Genomic DNA, 22,614 nt, shown 5'->3' on the forward strand with positions numbered 1-22,614 from the left:
TTTTATTTTCATGACTACCCAATTATCCTTTAATTATCTGAAAAATTCATTAAGAAAATCCTCAGGACTAGCAATATGCTGTGGATGATACATTAGAACAGATATTATAAGGGTATTTTCCTGCAGGAAAATGATTACATAGTGCATAAAGTGTGTATGTATGTACCTGAGTGAGTAATACTCACAGGAAATAAGGGACTTCTCATGAAGCAAACAAAGACTATGATTATCTGAGGTCAGGTGCCAATATCAGCTCAAGGGACCCAAAATTAGGTTTTGGCCCCAAAACACTAAGTAGGAGTAGTGGAATATGAGACTTTATGGCAACCTGAGAACAAGGGGACAAAAGTGGCCCACATTTGGTAACACTCCCCACAGAAGCAAATGCAAATCCTATCAAGAAGAAAACACTCTCAATTTTTGTCAGCACATTATTCATATAATAGAATTAATCAAATATGAGCTCACAATTCAAAATCAATAGACATACAAGGAACCAAATCACCATGGAAGACAAACACTAAAACAATAAACAACATATTTAGATTGCTTAAAAATTGAAAAACTGCAAGTATCAGACACAAACTTTTAAATTCCTATGTTGGAAACATTTACCAAAATAAAAATGGGATAACAAAAATAGTAATCAATAAGAAACTATTGGACTTCCCTGAAGGCCCAGTGGTGAATAATCCCCCTGCGAATGCAGGGGCCGTGGGTTTGATCCCTCCTCCGGGAAGATCCCACATGCCCCTGAGCAACTAAGCCTGTGTGCCACAACTACTGAGCCTACACTCTAGAGCCTTCGAGCCACAACTTCTGAGCCCACTTGCTGCAACTACTGAAGCCCAAGCACCTAGAGCCCGTGCTCCTCAACAAGAGGAGCCACCGCACAAGAAAGAGTAGCTTCACTCACCACAACTAGAGAAAGTCCGTGCACAGCAAAGAGGGCCCAATGCGACCAAAACAAATAAATAAATAAATAAAGTAAATAAAATAAAAATGATAAATTAAAAAAAAGAAACTATAGAAATGCCCAGATATTTAGTAACTTTATCAGTTAGTGTTCTCTGAAGAAACAGAATCAATAGTCTCTATCTATCTATCTATCTATCTATCTATCATCTATCTATCTATCATCTATCAATCCCTACACACATCTTATCTATCTATACCTAGATATCTAGATATCTTATCTACCTATGTAGACATATATCTATAAAGATATATTGATATCTTATCTACCATTTAAATAATTCAACATCTTTTCATGATTAAAAACTGTGAGAAAGCTAGGAATCTACCAAACTCCCTTAACTTGATAAAGAGTGTTTTATTAGTTTTCTGTGACTGCTGTAATATTACCGCAAAGCAAGTGACTAAAACAATGAATTTGCATTATCTTACACTTCTAGCAATTCAGAAGTCTAAAATGGGTACTGCTGGGCTAAAATAAAAGCTGAACTCTAGAAGAGAATCCATTTTCTTGCCTTTTCTAGCTTCTAGAGTCTGCCCCCAAACCCTTGGCTCAAAGCCACCTCCCATCACCAAAGCTATTAATAGTTGGGTCCTTCTCAGGTTGCAACATTCTGACACTGCCTCTTTGCCTCCCCCTTCCACTTTAAAGGATGTTTGTGATTACATTGGTCTCATTTGGATAACTCAGGTTAGTCTTTATTGTTATTAAGATCAGATGATTAATACGGGGATATGTGTATAAAAACAGATGATTGAACCTGGTGTACCCCCCCCCCCCAAAAAAAAAAGATCAGATGATTAGCAAGGCTAATTCCATCTGAAACCCTAATTTCCATTTGCCATATAACATGTTATTCACAGGGTCCAGGGATTAGGGAGTGGGTAGATTTGGGGGACATTATTGTGCCAACCACAAATATATACAAAATCCCCACAGCAAACATGTCATTAATAGTCTAAGTGCTTTTCCTTTAACTCTCTCAAGTTAAGAGAGATGCCTCTTCTCTGTGCTCCTTTAGCATTTCTATCCCAGCACTTATCCTACTTTAATGTGTCATTGCTGGTTTGTTTGCCTGTCCTACTAGACATGATACAGTTTTTAATAATGTATACCAGCTCAGTGCCTAGTAAAGTCCTCAATAAGTACAAGTTATAGAAAGCAGCATCTCCAGATGATACATGACTTAAGAAAAGTATCAGAATGGGTCCCTTTCCTTCCTCCCCAGAGCTGATGCCTATGTGTGCTGCTAAATACTAGAGGAAGGCTTAGCTTCCAGTAGTCACTGTACCATTCAGGTACACAGAACATACTTATTCAGGTAGAAAATCCAGATAAAACATTCTGCTATGGTACTTTCTAATAGCCCCTAACACATGGTCCTGAGAATAGATAGCAAGTTTAAAAATTCTTCCTACATCAAGATAAGAGAAAAAAAAATAGGTTGAAACACCCACTGTAATTAATAAGGAAAAACAGTACAGAAGTACAGGCATTGGACTTCCCTGGGGGTACAGTGGTTTAGAATCTACCTGCCAATGCAGGGGACAGGGGTTCAATCCTTGGTCCCGGAAGATCCCACATGCTGCAGAGCTCTAGAGTCCTCAAGCCACAACTACCAAGCCTGTGTGCTGCAACTACTGAAGCCTGCGTGCCTAGAGCTTCTGCTCCACAACAAGAGAAGCCTCCTCAGCGAGAAGCACATGCAGCGATGAAAGCCAATGCAGCCAAAAATAAATAAATAATTCGTCTAAAAAAAAAACAAAAAAGGATGCCTTTAAAAAAAAAATCTTAAAAAAGTACAGGCATTTCATTATGTGTGAAATACCGTTTATACATAAGAGTTACTTCAGTAGCTTATATTTACTGAGCAACTGTGTGAATTTTTTTTTAAGGGAACTAAGTGTTGGAAGAAGAGATCTGGAATTTAACAAAACTGGTTTGCATAAGTAAGCCCAAATTTTGATCATATGAATGGACATTGCATGGAGATCAATTTGGAGAAATTTTTTAAAACACTCACTTCTTGTTGTTGGAATGAAAGCTCACATTTTACATATTTTTAAGATTACTATTTTGTTATAGTTAATATATAAAAATTGTGTTTAGTGTATATGTAAGATATGATGAAAGATTACAAGATAAAATCCCAAACCAACAAAGCAGTTGCATCTGCCTCTCTTCCTTCCCATTCCACATCTCTATTCTCCTTTAATAACATGTATTTTGATGTTTTAAAATAATAACCACATCAGTCCTTTCCCCCCCAATGTTTATGCCTTTTATTTCTTCTTCTTGTCTAACTGCTTTGACCAGTACACCCAGTAAAGTGCTTAAAAGAAACCTTTTTTTTAAGCTCTTTATTGGAATATAATTTATTTACACTGTTGTGCCAGTTTTTGCTGTACAACAAAGTTAATCAGCTGTATTTATTCATATATCCCCATATCCCCTCCCTCTCAAAACTCCCTCCCACTCTCCCTATCCCACCCCTCTAAGTCATCACCCATCCTCGAGTTGATCTCCCTGTGTTATGCACCAGCTTCCCACTAACTATCTATTTTACATTTGGTAGTGTATATATGTCAGTGCTACTCTCACTTCATCCCCGCTTGCCCTTCACCCCCCACCCTGTGTCCTTAAGTCCGTTCTCTACATCTGTATCCTTACTCTTGCCCTGTCACTGCGTTCATCAGTACCATTTTTTTAGATTCCATATATATGAGTTAGCATACAGTATTTGTTTTTCTCTTTCTGGCTTACTTCACTCTGTATGACAGACTCTAGGTCCATTCACCTCACTACAAATAACTCAATTTCATTCCTTTTTATGGCTGAGTAATATTCCATTGTATATATGTGCCACATCTTCTTTATCCATTTATCTGTTGATGGGCATTTAGGTTGCTTCCATGTCCTGGTTATTGTAAATAATGCTGCAATGAACATTGTGGTACACGTAGAAACCTTTTTCTAGATTTTAAAAAGGCTGCTTCCAACATTTCGTTGTTCGGACTAATGCTTGTTACAGATTTTTCATACTGTTTATTAGATTAAGAAATTTTATATTTTACCAAGAATGTTTTTCTTAATAAAAAATAATGTTGAATTATCAAATAATTTTGTCTATATCTATTTACAGTTATCATGTGATTTGTTCTTTTACTATATTATTGGATGGGTTATATTTATAGATTTTATTCTCAAGTTAAAAATCTTTTGTATTTCTTTGATAAACTCATTTTGGCCTTTCTTTATACTGTCCTTTTCTCTTAAAAGCTTCCTTTCTCAATCCTTCACCTCAGGGAAAGCAGAATAAGATACATCCGACATTTCATTTGAAAGCTATTTGATGTTATAACATACGTTTTTAATATCAATGTTCCTCTTTTAAAAATGAGAACAAAACTATTAACCTAAAGAGTATGTTGAAGAGTAAAGCCTCATAAGGCATTTAATTAATGTCCAATCTTCATTTCCCATCCTGAGGATTCTTCAAGGCTCCTCCTCAAATGCCACTGGCAGCATGAAATTTTTCTTGATCCGTCTAAATGAACCTTAACATTTTTCATGCTTCATTTTATTGTACTCATATTTTCACTAATATTACCATTTGTTTATTTATTTATTTCCCTGCTAGAGTACATGCTGTGCTAATTGAAACCAGGAGCTGTCTCATTTTTATATTCATTGAATAGCTGCTAGTAAGGCATTAAGGGCTAAATTGTGTCCCCCAAAATGCATATTATGAAGGATGTAACCCCCAAGTACCCCAGAAAGTGATTCTATTTGGAGACAGGGCTTTTAAAAGAGGTGATTAAGTTAAAATGGGGTTGTTAGGGTGGGCTAATCCAATGACTGGTGTCTCTATAAGAAGAGGAGACCAGGACACACAGAGAGACACCAGGAATGTATATGCACAGAAGGACCATGTGAAGAAGCAGCCAGAGGATGGCCATCTGAAAACCAAGAAGAAAGGCTTCAGAGGAAACCAACCCTGCCAGCACCTTGATCTTGAACGTCTATCCTCCTGACTGTGAGAAAACAAAAACAGAAACAAAAAGAAAAACAAACCAATTTCTGTTTCTTAAACCATTCAGTCTATGGTATTTTGTAATGGCAGTTCTAGAAAACTATTACATAGTTATACAATACTTATTTTTACAAGGTAGAAATAGAGACACAGATGTAGAGAACAAACATACAGACACCAAGTGGGGAAAGCAGGGATGGGGAGGGGAGTGTTAGAACCTTTCTTTAAGGAAGTTTTATCTCTTTCAGTATTTACTAATTAAGGATTTTTATATTTATTAACCAATATTTACTAGAGGGAAGATTGATAATCCAAAAAAAATGATACCTGAGTCTGACTTCCCGAATAGAGGAAATTAGGAATTAAAAAGTTTAAATATTTTAAGGCCAAGTTAATGAAAAATCATTTTACATTTGTAGTAAGCATTTTCATCAGACTAGGAATTGTTGAGGAGTATGTATGTGTGTGTGTGTGTGTGTGTGTGTGTGTGTTTTGGATGGGATATGAGAATGGAATATAAAAGCATTATATGACACTGAATAACTTTTATTTTTGAGGAATTCACAATGTAATTTGAAAAGAAAACAATAAAAATTAAAAATTTCCCTATATTAAATGATTTGAGCAGAAAACCCCAAATACTTTGTCTCTTCTCAGAACATACCACAAAACCACGTGTTCACATACCTAGAAAGACAGCTCAGGGTTAGGGAGTGATCCAGAAAGACTTCTCTGTATGTCCTTTCAGAGTCAGAACTTCGTCATATATTTCCTTTTGCTTAACATAACATGGTTAATGGTAAATCCTCAACATATCTGTCGAGATGAATTACACCAAATTAGGTTGGAGAAATCCAGTGCCTACACTGATAATTTTGCTGTCTTCTCCCTTCCCACAGTGCAAGAGCATTTTCCCACAGACCAGACGTGTTAGACTGAAATAAATGGCAACCCTATTTTTCAAAGCCATTGCCAAGAGTGTGTACCATAGGAAAAACTTGAGCTGTGAGTGTGATGATCAGTCTACAGTAAATGTAAATAAAACTCAAGTGGCTCTCAGGGTTTTGGCATGTCCTGTTGAGCCCAGCGTTTCTTACGCTCTAATTCAAATTCCCAAATGCACTCAAGTGAGCGAATGTTCCAAAATGATGTTTGGTAGAGAAATGTAAAAAGGAGGAGATAGAAAGTTCCCATTAACTTAAATATTTAGTAAGTTGATTTTTAAATTTAAATCACTTAGATTGTTTCTATAAATTATTTTTTTATCCTAGAGTGCTCATTTTGTCCTTTACCCACTCTTTTTTGATATTATCTGAATGTAAAATGTCCTGTTAAACATAATATCCCTAACAACCAGGTCATCACACTGCTTGTAAAATTAAGTTTTCCTCTTCCTTATTGTCTGAGTTTCAGTGACACCAAAATCAGGAATGTAAATCTTGAAATTGATAAATATTTAACCTGAAATTCCCTTAGAGAATAGCAGCTCATTGTAAAAAGAGGGATCATAACTCTGTTAAGGATAATATATTTGTTATTTTTTCCGGATTGCTACCTCAGCTTCCCACTCCGAATTTACTTCGGTTCATCATTCTCATTTCTCACAAAGATCATAACTTTAATAAAATAAATAAATGTCTAGAATCAACACTATTAGGACATTGGTTATTGATTTTATTGGAACGAATGGCTCTGAAGAATGCAGACAAGCAATTATGTTGTCGTGGTCTAAAAATTGTTGATGTAAGAAAGAAAACTACGTTATGTTGAGTGGGTTTAATCTGTTAACACCAAAAAAGGAAAAAAAAGAAGGAAAAAACTTTCAATTGAATAATTTGTTGCAATGAAAAACATGACTTTTCTCTTGAAGTGTTTTTGTGCCTAGGAGAGTAGGTTGTTAGCATCTTTGTCTTTGCCCACATAATCACCCTCAGGTCAGTCAAGACTCCCACCAGGTCTACAGCTACACTCAGCAGAGCCTTTTCCTTGCATCAGCCCCATCTAAGTCCATGCATAGTCAGGTGTGAAAATTAAACACATAGTTTTAATTCATTAATGTGGCTACAAAGTTTTACATGTTACGAATGTATGATAACTTAATTCTTACTTTATTACTTTATTCTTACATAAATTTTTTTTCTAATTCCCACTTGAAATAAATAATAGCCTTGTCCATTCGGCTTTTACATTTTTGTGGAATAGATTTCTAAGTTTGTTTTCTGTGTTAAAGAGTATTGTATGTTTGTGAAACAATTTGAGATTTAGAGAAAAGTTGAAGTACAGAACAAAGAATTTAGAGTAATTTGCTGAAATGATGTCCCTATATCCCCATATACTTTAGCTGTATTTCCTACAAACAAGGTCATTCTGTGACATAACCAAAATACAGCCATCAGCATCAAGAAGCTAATACTCATACACACTGCTATCTAATCCTGATTCAAGTTTTTCCAGATGCCACAATTACGTTCCTTATAGCAAAAAGATTCAGTTCAGAATCACATTCTAAACTTAGATACTGTGTTTCTTTAGTCTTCAATTTTGAATAATTCCTAATTCATTTCTTATTATTTGTGAAGACTTCTGCATTGGAAACACTTCTGCATAAGCTCAGCAATATTGGATGTTAGCATTCAAGACACTTTTTTCCCCAACAAAAGATTATAAAGTGATCTCGTTATTTCATTTGTATTTTATTTACAACTAATAAGGTTGAGCATGTTTTCTTAAGTTTTTGGTGATTTGCATTTTCTCTTATCTATCATACTACTATTACTTTCACATTTTGTAGGTACTTAGAAAATAAATGATATATTTTACAAAAATTATTTTTCTATATTTTTCCCTAGACTTTGTGTATGATAATTGCAAATATTTCAGTGGTCAAAACTATCAGTCTTTTTTCTTAGATTTAGTATCTTGCTAAAGGACTCCTTTCACCCAAAGTTTTACAAATATTCTCTTACATTTATTTGAACACTTTTATTATTTTTTAAATTTAGATTTCAACCTATCTAGGAATTATTTTTATATGGTATAAAACATAGTGTATAAGTTTTTATTTATTTTAGATGAATAGCTAATTATGCCAGTATTATTTATTAAAGAAAAGATCCATTTCCTTCTAAATTAAGATGGCACTTCTATCATATACTATGTTTTCCACATCTAGTACATTTATTTCTGACTTCTAGTTTTATGTCATTGACCTATTTGCCAATACCGTGTTTACATTTTTATTACAGTAATCTTATAATAGGTTTCAGTGATCTTGTATGGCAAGTTATCCTTTATGATCCTTTTTTTTTCCCTGAAATGATTTTGGTAATTATACTCATTCAGTTTTCCATACTAATTTTAAAATATTATTAATAACAGTAACAGAAGCTATACCAACATTTGGTTTTCAGTTAGAATTACATTAAATCTACATATTATTTTTGGGAAGATTACATGTTAAAGATATTGTCTGTGTCTTCATTTTTATTCTTGGCTTTGAATAACATTTTATCTGATATTTGTATGACACCTATTTTTTTCCTATTACATATTTGCACAGCCATTTACTTTCCACTTTTCTTTTAACTTCATTTAAATATACTTCTTGTACATATCTTAGTAGCTGGATTTTGTTTTGTAAGGCAACATATCAAAAGGAAATTGCCATTAGTTATGTTAAACAGAATTTTTGGTTTTAATTAAAACCATCCCAATAATTCCAAATTTTACATCCAGATGGCAGGCAAATTAAATTATCATTATTATAATTATGTAAGATTAAATTTTATTCTCTTCCTGTTAATGTTGAAATTAGAAATCAGGATACCCACAAAAAGTTCAATGGGAGTGCCAGAGGGAGGCAGCTAATCTTTCTGTCTGATTTTGTCTACAAGTAGAATATCTGTCTACTTCTTGAGATCTTAGATTAAAACCCTTTCAATTTGCATCTTTCAAGTTTGTAAATATTAAAGTTTTTTTTTTTATGGCGTTGGCTTTTGAGAACTATTGTCGCTCTTCCTTTTCATAGTCTTTTGTACCCCAATGCTAATTCCTCATTCAAAATAGAGCTAACATTCCGAGCTCATTAAAAAGTAATAAAGATTGAATTATTTCTGCTAAAGGGTATTAAGAAGACTTGATAATGGCATAATGACAAATACTATTGCGAGATTAATGCTCTGATTATTAGGTTTAATTGATGACAGACCTCATTCAGGAAAAGAAAATGTTCATTCCAGACTGCCTAGTTCAGATTAAACACATATTTAAGAACAGAAATAATGTCATCCTTTATGATTGTCTATACAATTACTTCTGGCTTCAGTACAGAATACTCCTACAAAGAAATAGACGTGCTTATGAACTAAGTAAGGTTTATAAGCTTCCTCTAGAGAAGGATTTTTAAAAATAATGATTACTTGTAGTAATAATTTTTTTAAAAAAAATTTTCATGTAAAATGAAAGTTATCTCATTGTTCTTGGATTCACAAGAATGATGCACTATGAAATAAAGATGGGCGAATATGAAAGATTTCAGATTCCAATTGGAATATATCTTATATTTGGAAAGTATAGGAAAGGACTGGGAAATGTTTCTTGTCCATTTGTTTCCTAAAGCAGTTCTTTGTTTAATACCCTATGTAATCAGAAAAGTTCTCCCTATTAAATTCAAATGTATCATTACACTTTTGCTTTGTAACAAACTCCATAGAGTTTTCCCAACAAGACTGTTAGGACATCTGCCAGAGCATCAGCACTTTGGAAGCAGTGGTTCCTGCAGATAGGTCTAATTTGTACAGATTGTCAGGGCTTAGCTCTGAACTGCATTGATCTACAGGCTTTCTTCATTTCTAAGGTAAGTATTTAAGGCTATGGAATTTCTTTGCACTGCTTTAGCTGCATGCCACAAGCTTTGATATTTCATCCAGTTAAAAAAATGTATTTTTAAAGTTTCTGTGAATTTTTTAAACTTTTTAACATTTTTTAAAGTTTATTACTGCAATTCCAATAGTTAAGATTTTTCTACTTAACTGTATGTTATTTGGTTTCTAGCTTAATCAGCAAGTACCTTAAAGGAAAAGCAGTGTCTGGAAAACTGGGCTGAAGTTAATGATCTTTTCCTCTCTGCAGGGACTGTCAGGCCTTTAAATCCTAATTGTCCTAGCCCCCGTGATGCCTTTAAACAGCTTTTTTAAAAAATTTTTTTCTATTTTTATAAATCGACTTTTCTAGCTGATCTTTTTTTAAAGAACTTTTATGGAAATATAATTGACATACAATAAAATGTATATATTTAAAGTGTACAGTTTGATATATTTTTTCTTATTAGTAATGTATATATGGCAATCCTAATCTCCCAATTCACTCCCCCCTCCACCCACCTTCCCCCCTTGGTGTCCATATGTTTGTTCTCCACATCTGTGTCTCTATTTCTGCCTTGCAAACCCGTTGATCTGTACCATCTTTCTATATTCCGCATATATGCGTTAATAAACGATACTTGTTTTTTTCTTTCTGACTTACTTCACTCTGTATGACAGTCTCTAGGTTCTCTAGTTGCTCTTGATAGAAGGTGTCTTTCTGCTACAGGCTATTCCATTATAAGTCAGAGGTGGAAGGCTTATTGGATACATTTCTAAAAACTCCTTCATTGTTAAATTTAATACAAATACATAAAAATAAAACACCTAAATACATATGCAGCTTAATTAATTACCATAATTTGACCACCCATTAACCTCTGCTGCTCATGCAGGATAGATTTTTGTAGCCACTTGTTACAGGAGGCTTCCATGTGCTCCCTTCCAAATCCCCTCCCTCCCTCTAAGAGTAGTCACAGTGTTAACTCCTATGGTAAAATTTGCTTTTCTTTACAACTTTATCATTAAGTGTGCAGCCCTAAATATCATAATTTAGTTTACCCTCTTTCTTGTTTTCATTTTTCTCTTGTAATTTACTTGTTGAAGAAACGAGCATTTGTTATGTAGAATTTCTCATAATCTGGACCTGGTTGTGTTCATGTGGTGTAGTTTAAAGTGTTCCTCTGTATTTTCTGTAAATAGGGTTTAACATAGAGGCTTATCTTCTGACAAGACTATTATAAAGTTTGGTTGTCAGTCTTTGTTGTAGTGTTAGCAAGCACTGATGATCATCACTCAGATTATTAAGTTATTAGGAATTGAAAAATGGTGATATCCTAATTTGACCATTTTTTCTTGATTTATTTGGTGGAATGCTTACCTGAAGAGAAACATCATTTTATCTACTATTTTGTTACCTAGAGGTGTATGTAGTTTCTATAGGAAAAATATGATAAATGTTTGATTCTCTGCTTTTATTTTCCAGTTTTCAAAGAGTTATTTCCTACATTCAAGAGTGAGGGTTATTTTGGTGTCATTATGCACTCATGGATTTAAACATAGTAAATGTGTTTGATGCGTTGCAGTTGTCTTTACTAATGTTCACACTGTCTCCTCTTAGCCATTGGAAACCTCTTCTGCTTGGCTCCTAAGTCCTTTTAACATCCTCCTAGTTTTTAATAGCTTCCTTGCCATCTGACAAGAAAAACTGTTATAACCCTACCATGCTTTAGCATTATTCCCTTTCCTTCACATCTCAAATATAATCCCATAACAAATCTTTTCATTTCTATATCTCTTTGCTCTCATTTACTGCTATCCATTTAGTTCAGCCTGTCATAATATTTTGCTAGGATTACTGCCACATTATCAAACTGGTCTTCCTTTATTCTATCCTTCATACATCCATGAAAGTTATCTTAATATATATAGGATCACCTCATATCTCCTTTTCTTGTAATTCAATGACTTCCCACATGTTTAATAAAATTTAACTTTCTTACCATGGTCTACAAATTCTTACATGATCTGGCCTTTACTATGTCTCCAAACTTTCTACTTCTCCTTGGCTCACTTGGTTACATGCCACTCACACTGATCATCTTCAGGATCCTTAAATACACCAAAATTATAATTGCTGCAAGTTCTTTAAACATGCTTCCTCTATCCATGTGGCATTCTCTCTCTTTCTTTGTATGTCTGAGTTTTTATTTTCCTTATGAGAAATCTTTCTCATTTTCCACCCTCATAAGTAATTCAGTGCCCTGTTTTTCTCTTCTATGATAATTATGAGACTAATTATGAGACATTTCTTTGTACTTTTGTTTTCTTACCTGCAAGAATAGTAGATTTAAATGTTATTTAATAATATTAACTACTTAAGGGTTAATGTGAAGATAAAAGAGTAAAAAAGTGTAAAAGGTTTAAAACATAGGTCAGCAAACATTTTCTGTAAAGGGCCTGAAATTAATACTTCAGGCTCTGCAAGTCATATAAAATCTATTGCTCATATTTTTTTCTTTTTTTCTTCCTTTCTTTGCTTTTTAAAACAATTCTCTAAAAATTTAAACTCAGTCTTGGTTTACTGGCTGTGTGAAATCAGAATGCTGACTGGATTTGGCCATGTGCAGCAGAGTAACAAGCCCTGAAATAGAGTCAGATAGATAGTAAGTGCTCAGTGAATGTTAGTTACTATTATAAATTGTTTAATACAATATTTTGTTTGTTTTCTATAAAAACAAATCCCCCATTAAAAGTTAGACTTCATTAAAAGTTAGACAAAGGGTAGTATCTGTGTTCACCATTTTCTTACTACAGTGCTTGATACATACAGGTACCCAAATATATTTGTAATATGAACAGAAAATCAGGGAGAACAATACAGATTATTCAGTGAAACAAGAAACATATGGTATTGGGATTGGGATGATTAGTTCTTTGGGGGGGGGGGGAAATGGAAAATACTGAGATAGAGACCACTCCTTATTGAAAAATAAAATCCAGCTCAATCAGTGGATTAAAGTGAAAAATAAAACTATAAAAGTACTGGAAGAAAACTAGAAGATTAAAAAAAAAAACTCTTGCGGTAAAACTGTCAATATTTTCAGGTGACATGATACTCTATATAGAGAATCCTAAAGTCTCCACATGTAAACTACTAAAAGTAATAAATGAACTCAGTAAGGTAGCATGATACAAGATTAACATAAGGAATCTGCTGTGTTTCTATACACTAATAATGAAATATCAGAAAGAGAAAGCAAAAAAAAATTTCATTTAAAATTGTATAAAAAAAATACCTAAGAATAAAATTAACCAAGGAGTTGAAAGACTTATACACCCAACACTACAACACATTGATCAAGGAAACTGAAGAGGATTCAAAGAAATGGAAAGATATCCTGTGCTCTTGGATTAGAAGAATTAATATTGTTAAAATGGCCATAGTACTCAAAACAATCTACAAATTTAGTAGAATTCCTATCAAAATGATCATAATATTTTTCACAGAAATAGAACAAATAATTCTAAAATTTATATGGGATCACAAAAGACCTAGAATTACCAAAGCAATCCTGAGGAAAAAAAAAAAACAAAACTGGAGGTATAACCCTTCCAGACTTGAGACTGTACTACAAAATTACAGAAAACAAAACAGCATAGTATTGGCACAAAAACAGACACATAGATCAATGGAACATAATAGAGAACCCAGAAATAAATCTGTATACCTATGGTCAATTAATTTACAACAAAGGAGACAAAAATATACAATGGAGAAAAGACAATCTCTTCAACAAGTGGTATTGGGAAAGCTTGACAGTTACATGTAAAACAATGAAATTAGAACATTTTCTCACACCATATACAAAAATAAACTCAAAATGGTTTAAAGACCAAAATGTAAGTCATGATACCATAAAACTCCTAGAAGAGAACATAGGCAAAATATTCCTTGATATAAATCAGAGCAATATTTTCTTAGTCTCCCAAGGCAAAAGATATAAAAGCAAAAATAAACAAATGAGACAATTAAACTTAAAAGCATTTGCACAGCAAAGGAAACCACTAGCAAAATGATAAAACTATGAAATGGGAGAAAACATTTGCAAATGATGGTGCCGACAAGAGGTTAATATCCAAAATATATGAATAGCTTGTACAACTCATGATTTAAAAAAACAAACTACCCAATCAAGAAATGGGCATAAAACCTAAATAGACATTTTTCCAAAGAAGACATACACATAGCTAACAGGCACATGAAAAGATGCTCAACATCACTAATTATTAGAGAAATGCAAATCAAAACCACAGTGAGGTATCATCTTATACCTGTCAGAATGGCTATGATCAAAAAGTCTATAAATAATACATGCTAGAGAAGATGTTGAGAAAAGGGAACCCTTGTACACTATTGATGGGAATGTAAGTTGATGCAACCACTATGGAAAACAGTATGGAGGTTTCTTAAAAACTAAAAATAGACTTACCATATGATCCAGCAATTCCACTCCTGGGTATATATCTGGAAAAAACAAAAATACTAATTTGAAAAGATACATGTACCCCAATGTTCATAGTGGCACTATTTACAATAGCCAAGACAAGGAAGCAACCTGCATGCCAATTAACAGATGATTGGCTTAAGCAAATTATATATATGTGTGTGTGTGTGTGTGTGTGTGTGTATGTATGTGTGTGTATATATGTATATATATGTGTGTGTATATATAGAGAGAATATTATATATTATATACACATACATTATATATAATATATGTGTATATATATACACAATTGAATATTACTCAGCCATGAAAATGAATGAAATACTGCCATTTTGCAGCAACAAGAATGGACCTCAGAATATTATGTTTAGTGAAATAAGTCAGGCAGAGAAAAAAAATTCTATATAATATCACATATATGGAATTTAAAAAATAATACAAATGAATCTATATGCAAAACAGAAAGACTCACAGACAGAGAAAACAAACTTATGATTTCCAGAGCAGGGGAGGGACAAATCAGGAATATGGAATTAACAGACACTAACCACTCTACATAAAATAGATAGCAACAAGGATTTACTGTATAGCACAGGGAATTATACCCAATACCTTGTAATAACCTATAATAGAACAGAATCTGCAAAACTCAAATCACTGTGCTGTACACCTGAAACTAAAACAATATTACAAATCCACTATACTCCATGAGAAAAAGAAAAAAAAAAACCTCTTATAATAATGAATGTGTTCAAAGAACATATCGTAATCAAAATTCATAAAGGAAAATCTGACAACACTTCTGTATAATAAAAACAATAGCTAATTCAAGTACCAAATGACAAATCAGAGAATAAATTGTATTATCAAAAGTCTAATATTATAGAGTCAGGTTACATGTTGGTGAGTATATGGGGAAAGAGGTTCTTTCACAAAAACAGTAGGATTTTAAATTGAACAGCCTCTTCAGTCAGCTATTACTAATAGCTGCCATGTTTAAACATAGTCTTTAAAACAGAAATTCTATACAGGATTATACTCTAGCAATTTATACTTAGAAAATTTGACAAGGTATGTGCAAGAATGTTCACTCTAGTATTCTTTATTAAGGCAAAAAACAGGAAGACTCAGTTTCCTATCTGTAGGGACCCTCTAGTGGGTGAATATATTGTAATAACTCCATATAATAGAGGGAGGTATGTTAAATGTTACACAACCATTACAAAAAGTGAAGTGAGGGCAGCGGGTGGGGGCCAGGCGGAGCGGAGGAGCAACAAGATGGCGACGGAGACGGTGGAGCTCCATAAGCTGAAGCTTGCTGAACTGAAGCAGGAGTGTCTTGCTCGTGGTTTGGAGACCAAGGGAATAAAACAGGATCTCATCAACAGGCTCCAGGCATATCTTGAAGAGCATGCTGAAGAGGAGGCAAATGAAGAAGATGTACTGGGAGATGAAACAGAGGAAGAAGAACCGAAGCCCACAGAACTGCCTGTCAAAGAGGAAGAACCTCCTGAAAAAACTGTTGATGTGGCAGCAGAGAAAAAAGTAGTAAAAATTATATCTGAAATACCACAGACTTAGAGGACGCAGAAGAGAGCTGAACGATTCAATGTACCTGTGAGCTTGGAGAGTAAGAAAGCTGCCCGGGCAGCTAGATTTGGGATTTCCTCAGTTCCATCAAAAGGCCTGTCATCTGACACCAAGCCTATGGTTAATCTGGATAAGCTAAAGGAAAGAGCTCAAAGATTTGGTTTGAATGTTTCTTCAATCTCCAGAAAGTCTGAGGATGATGAGAAGCTGAAAAAGAGGAAGGAGCGATTTGGGATTGTCACAAGTTCAGCTGGAACAGGAACCACAGAAGATACAGAGGCAAAGAAGAGGAAAAGAGCAGAGCGGTTTGGGATTGCCTGATGAAAAGCTTTTGATGTTTTCTGTTCTCCAGTGGTTTCCATCTTTTTGACTCTTCCTGGTCACATATATACCTGAATGCACAGTCATGTGCCTAGGTCCTGCCTTGCAGTGAGGGAGCATGTACCCCAGGTACATCCGTGAACTCCAGCAGCAGTTTGACTTATTGCAGTTCCAACTTAAAGGTTTTTGTTGTTGTGTTGTTTTTTAATTATTATTTTGCTTGTTAATAAAAAAATAGAAAAAAGAAAAAAAAAAAGTGAAGTGAATCTAGATGCACTGATATAGAATGATAAAGAGTTAAGTTTAAAAAAGCAATGGGTAGTATGGTATATACAGACTGTTCTCAATTTGCAAATGTTATACATTATTGTATGAGTTTTGAAATGATTATTGGCTCTGGGGAAAGAGGACTGAGGGAGCCACTGGTGTAAGCAGCAGACTAACATTAACATTTGCAAAGTTGAATCTTTTTTTACCATGTTCATGTATTATTTTTTCAAATAAAAATATAAAAACACTTAAAGAAAGCAGTAATTTTACTAAGAAATATTTATAGATTGGAAGAACAGACTAGGCATTTAAAAAATTCTGGCATAACCAGTTCTTATAAAAACTTTCTTTATTATTGAATAATTTGGAATTCTCAGCATAATTCTTCCCATTCTGCCACTTGCTAATTTGCTATTTCCTGAGGGTTTCTAGCAGATGATTTCTCTCCAGAAGTTTCTTTTTTTTCTTTCTCTATATTTGCCTTTAAGTAACTCTTTATCTTTGTAATTTGATTTTCATCCATATTCGAAGTATATTATCATTTAAAAGTTTACTGAGAAAACAGGATATGGTAAATGAAACTAATGTAGAAACAAGTTGGATTTGAGTTTCTTTTATTTTACCAGTTTAGTTACTCAATTATCTCTTCATTGCTCTCAAATTACCTGAAATTTGGCAAATGCTGTGCAGAATCTTAGTTTCATGTAATAAATCCAAATTAGGTTTTTCCTTTTACTCTAGTTAACCTAAAATTGAAAAGGAGCTTTATAAAGTAAAATTTGAGCCAAGTAACTTTAATTTGTCTTTCCTCTACAAAATTCATGGTCAAGATGGAATTTCTTCCACTGTTATAAACTAAGCTGACTTGAACAAAATCACAACTAACTTCTGAACAACCATGGACAAAAAAATGCTGGAACCTACCAAAAAAGATATCCTACATCCAAAGACAGAGAAGCCACAATGAGACAGTAGGATGGACACAATCATGATAAAATCAAATCCCATACATGCCGGGCAGGCAACCCACAAACTGGAAAATAATTATACCATAGAAGTTCTCCCACAAGCACAAAAGTTCTGAGCCCCATCATCAGGTTTTCAAGCCTGGGGGTCTGGCAATAGGAGGAGGAGCCCCCAGAGGTACCAGTCCCTCTCACCAGAAAGCCTGCACAGGCTTCTTAGATAGCCTCATCCACCAGGGGGCAGATAGCAAAAGCAAGAACTATAGTCCTGTAGCCTGCAAAATGGAAACCACAATCACAGAAAGTTAGACAAAATGAGTTGGCAGAGGAATATGTCCCAGATGAAGAAACAAGATAAAACCTCAAAAGCACAACTAAGCAAAGTGGAGATGGAAAATCTACCTGAAAAAGAATTCAGAGTAATGATAGTAAAGATGATCCAAGATCTTGGAAAAAAAATGGAGGCACAGATCAAGAAGATACAAGAAATGTTAAATACAGACCTAGAAGAAATGAAGGACAGAGACAAACAATACAAAAACTAAAATGAAAAATACACTAAAAGGAATCAATAGCAGAATAACTGAGGTAGAATAACAGATAAATGTGCTGGAAGACAGAATGATGGAAATCAGTGCCATGGAACAGAATAAAGAAAAAAGAATGAAAAGAAATGAGGACAGTCTAAGAGACCTCGTGACAACATTAAACTCACCAACATTCACATTATAGGGGTTCCAAAAGAGGAAGAGAGAAAGAACCTGAGAAAATATGTGAAGAGATAAGAGCTGAAAACTTCTCTAACATGAGAAAAGGAAACAGTCACCCAAATCCAGGAAGTGCAGAGTCCCAGGCAGGAAAACCCAAGGAGGAACACTCTGAGAGATTTGTACTAAGTTGACAAAAATTATGGACAAAGAAAAAAATATTAAAAGCAACAAGGGAAAAGCAACAAATAATGTACAAGGGAACTCCCACAAGATGATGAGCTAAGTTCTCAACAACTACTCTGCAGTTCTCAACAATTACTCCCCAGAAGGGAGTGGCATGATATACTTAAAGTAATGAAAGGGAAGAACCTATAACCAAGAATACTCTATCCAGTAAGACTCTCATTGAGATTCAGTGGAGAAGTCAAAAGCTTTATAGACAAGCAAAAGCTCAAAGAATTTAGCACCACCAGACCAGCTTTGCAACAAATGATAAAGGAATTTCTCTAGGCAGGAAAGAAAAGGCCACTACTAAAAACGAGAAAATTACAAATGGAAAAGCTCACCAGTAAAGATGAACATACAATAAAGGCAGGGAATCATCTGCACACAAATATGATATCAAAACCAGCAACTATGAGGAGAGTACAAATGAAGGATATTGGAAATGCATTTGAAATTAAAAGACCAGCAACTTAAAACAATCTTGTTTATATAGACTGCTATATCAAAACCTCGTGGTGACCACAGTCAGAAAATCTACAGTAGATACACACACAAAAAAGGAAAATGAAGTGAAACACAACACTAAAGTTAGTCATAAAATCACAAGAGAAAAGAACAAAAGAGGAAGGAAAGAAAAAGAAACCTACAAAGCTCACTGAACGTGGCAGCAGCTTACCAGATTGTTGTTTTCCCCTCCATTAGACCCAGGCCTATGCTCCAGCAACCATGTCTAAGGGACCTGCAGTTGGCATTGATCTTGGCACCACCTATTCTTGTGTGGGTGTCTTCCAGCATGGAAAGGTAGAAATAATTGCCAGTGATCAGGGGAACCAGACCACCCCAAGCTATGTCAACTTTACTGATACAGAACAATTGAGCAGTGAAGCTGCAAAGAACCAAGTTGCAATGAGTCCCACCAACACGGTTTTTGATGCCAAACGCCTCATTGAATGGAGATTTGATGATGCTGTTGTGCAGTCTGATATGAAGCATTGGCCTTTCATGGTGGTGAATGATGCAGGCAGGCCTAAGGTTCTCCCTAAGTAGAATACAAGGGAGAGACAAAAAGTTTCTATCCAGAGGAGGTGTCATCCATGGTTTTGACAAAGATGAAAGAAATCGCAGAAGCCTACCTTGGGAAGACTGTTACCAATTCTGTTGTCACAGTACCCACTTACTTTAATGACTCTCAGCATCAGGCTACCAAAGATGCTGGAACTATTGCTGGTCTCAACGTACTTAGAATCATCAACAAGCCAACTGCCGCTGCTATTGCCTATGGCTTAGACAAAAAGGTTGGAGCAGAAAGAAATGTGATGATCTTTGATTTAGGTGTTGGCACATTTGATGTGTCAGTCCTCATTATTGAGGATGGAATCTTTGAGGTCATATCTACAGTTGGAGATACCCACTTAGGTGGAAAAGACTTTGACAACCAAATGGTCAACCATTTTATTGCAGAGTTCAAGTGCAAGCACAAGAAGGATATCAGTGAGAACAAGAGGGCTGTGCATCGCCTCTGTAATGCTTGTGAGTGTGCTAAGCACACTCTCTCTTCTAGCACCCAGGCCAGTATTGAGATTGAGTCCCTCTATGAAGGAATCGGCTTCTATACCTCTATTACCCATGCATGATTTGAAGAATTGAATGCCTGTTCCACGGCACCCTGGACACTGTGGAGAAAGACCTTCAGGATGCCAAGCTAGACAATTCTCAGATCAATGATATTGTCCTAATGGGTGGTTCAACCCACATCCCCAAGATTCAGAAACTTCTACAGGACTTCTTCAATGGGAAAGAACTGAATAAGAGCATCAAGCCTGATGAGGTTGTTGCTTGTGGCACAGCTGTCCAAGCAGCCATTTTATCTGGAAACAAATCTGAAAATATTCAAGACTTGCTGTTGTTGGATGTCACTCCTCTATCCCTTGGAATTGAAACTGCTGGTGGCGTCATGACTGTCCTCATCAAGCACAACACCACCATTCCTACCAAGCAGATGCAAACCTTCACCACCTACTCTGACAACCAGCCCAGTGTGCTCATGCAAGTTTATGAAGGTGAGCATGCCATGACCGAGGATAACAACCTGCTTGGCAAGTTTGCACTCACAGGCATACCTGCTGCCCCCCGTGGTGTTCCGCAGATTGAAGTCACTTTTGATATTGATGCCAATGGCATCCTCAATGTCTCTGCTGTGGATAAGAGTACAGGAAAAGAGAACAAGATTACCATCACTAATGACAAGGGCTGTTTGAGCAAGGAAGACATTGACTGCATGGTTCAGGAATCAGAGAAGTACAAAGCTGAGGATAGGAAAAAACAGGATAACGTGTCTTGTAAGAATTCACTTGAATCCTAGGCTTTCAACATGAAAGCTACTGTTGAGGATGAGAAACTTCAAGGCAAGATTTCTGATGAGGACAAACAGAAGATTCTTCACACATGTAATGAAATAATCAACTGGCTTGATAAGAACCAGACTGCAGAGAAGGGCGAATTTGAATATCAGCAGAAGGATCTGGAAAAAGTCTGCGACACCATCATTACTAAGTTGTACCAGAGTGCAGGAGACATGCCAGGAGGAATGCCTGGGGGCTTCCCTGGTGGTGGGGCTCCTCTATCTGGTGTTGCCTCCTGTGGGCCCACCATTGAGGAGGTTGATTAAGCCAGCCTAGCATAGATTTAGCATTGTTCCACACAAAACATTGAAGGACCCAAGTTTGTAGTAAATTCCATGACAGTTTTAAAGTTGAGCTGCTATAGTAAACTGGGCATTCTTGATACTTGAACATGGAAGGTGTGAACAGGGGAAGGAAATAACATTGCAATTTATAAGCACTGTATTATAAATGGAAAATACAATGTCTTAAATAAAACTGTATTTAAAATTGGCAAAAAAAAAAAAAGAAACCTACAAAACAAATCCAAAACAATTAACAAAATGGTGATAAGAACATACATATTGATAATTATCTTAAATGTAAATGGGTTAAGTGCTCCAACCAAAAGAGATAGACTGGCTGAATGGATACAAAAACAAGACCCATATATATGCTGTCTACAAGACACTCACTTCAGACCTAGGGAACAAACAGATTGAAAGTGAGGGGATGGAAAAAGCTATTCCATGCAAATGGAAATCAAAAGAAAGCTTTTATATGCTTTCCTTTGTATCTTTATTCCTTCTCTTTTCCCTAAGCATCATCTTGCTTTTACATTGCCTTCTGGATATTTCCATTTGAATCACTGCAAGAAACTGACCCACGGCATTTCTAAAACAGTTATCTTTTTCCAAAATGTTTGCTCCATCTTGATTAAAGGGGTAATCATTCACCTGATTACCAAAACTAGAAAATAAAGTTTTAAAAAAAATCACCATGAGGTAAGTTTGTATTGCTATAAACTTCCCTCTTAGAACTGCTTTTGCTGTGTCCCAAAGATTTTGGATCATCATGCTTTTGTTTTCATTTGTCTCTAGGTATTTTTTGATTTCCTCTTTGATTTCTTCAGTGACCCGTTTGTTGTTTAGTAGCATATTGTTTAGCCTCCATGTGTTTGGTTTTTTTTAACAGTTTTTTTCCTTCTAGTTGACTTCTAATCTCATAGCATCATGGTCATTTTCTTAAATTTCCCAAGGCTCACTTTGTGGCCCAGCATGTGATCAATCCTGGAGAATATTCCATGTGCACTTGAGAAGAATGTGTTTTCTGCTGCTTTTGGAGGGAATGCTCTATAAATATCAGTTAAGTCCACCTGGTCTAATGTGTCATTTAAGGCCTATGTTTCCTTATTGATTTTCTGTCTAGATGATCTGTCCATTGTGAAAGTGGGGTGTTAAAAGTCCCCTGCTATTATTATTACTCTCAGTTTCTACTTTCATGGATGTTAATATTTGCCTTATACATTGGGGTGTTCCTATACTGGGTGCATATATATTTACAATCTTATGTCTTCTTCTTGGATTGATCCCTTAATCATTACATAGTGTCCTTCTTTGTCTCTTGTAACAGTCTTTATTTTAAAGCTAGAGTAGCAATACTCATATCAGACAAAATAGACCATAAGATCATCTCAATAAATGCAGAAAAAACTTTTGACAAAATTCAACATTCATTTATGATAAAAAAAGAAAAACTCTCCAGAAAGTGGGC

At 35.0% G+C, this 22,614-nt stretch overlaps 1 protein-coding gene and 1 pseudogene across 1 annotated transcript; both read left to right on the top strand.

The window, feature by feature from the left end:
- The first annotated feature begins 15,631 nt into the window (after positions 1-15,631).
- LOC130829743 (SAP domain-containing ribonucleoprotein-like) lies at positions 15,632-16,532 on the top strand. The gene has a single exon (XM_057696185.1). The coding sequence runs from the start codon at positions 15,658-15,660 to the stop codon at positions 15,958-15,960; it is 303 nt and encodes a 100-aa protein (XP_057552168.1). The 5' UTR covers positions 15,632-15,657; the 3' UTR covers positions 15,961-16,532.
- Positions 16,533-19,186: 2,654 nt separating this feature from the next.
- Positions 19,187-21,128, top strand: LOC130829747 (heat shock cognate 71 kDa protein-like; annotated as a pseudogene).
- Positions 21,129-22,614: the final 1,486 nt, after the last annotated feature.

This window comes from Hippopotamus amphibius, chromosome 1, assembly GCF_030028045.1.
Source record: "Hippopotamus amphibius kiboko isolate mHipAmp2 chromosome 1, mHipAmp2.hap2, whole genome shotgun sequence".
NCBI lineage: Eukaryota > Metazoa > Chordata > Mammalia > Artiodactyla > Hippopotamidae > Hippopotamus > Hippopotamus amphibius.

What these genes read in the sequence shown, in the direction of transcription:
- LOC130829743 (XM_057696185.1), top strand. Translation starts at nt 15,658, where the DNA reads ATGGCGACGGAGACGGTGGAGCTCCATAAGCTGAAGCTTGCTGAACTG.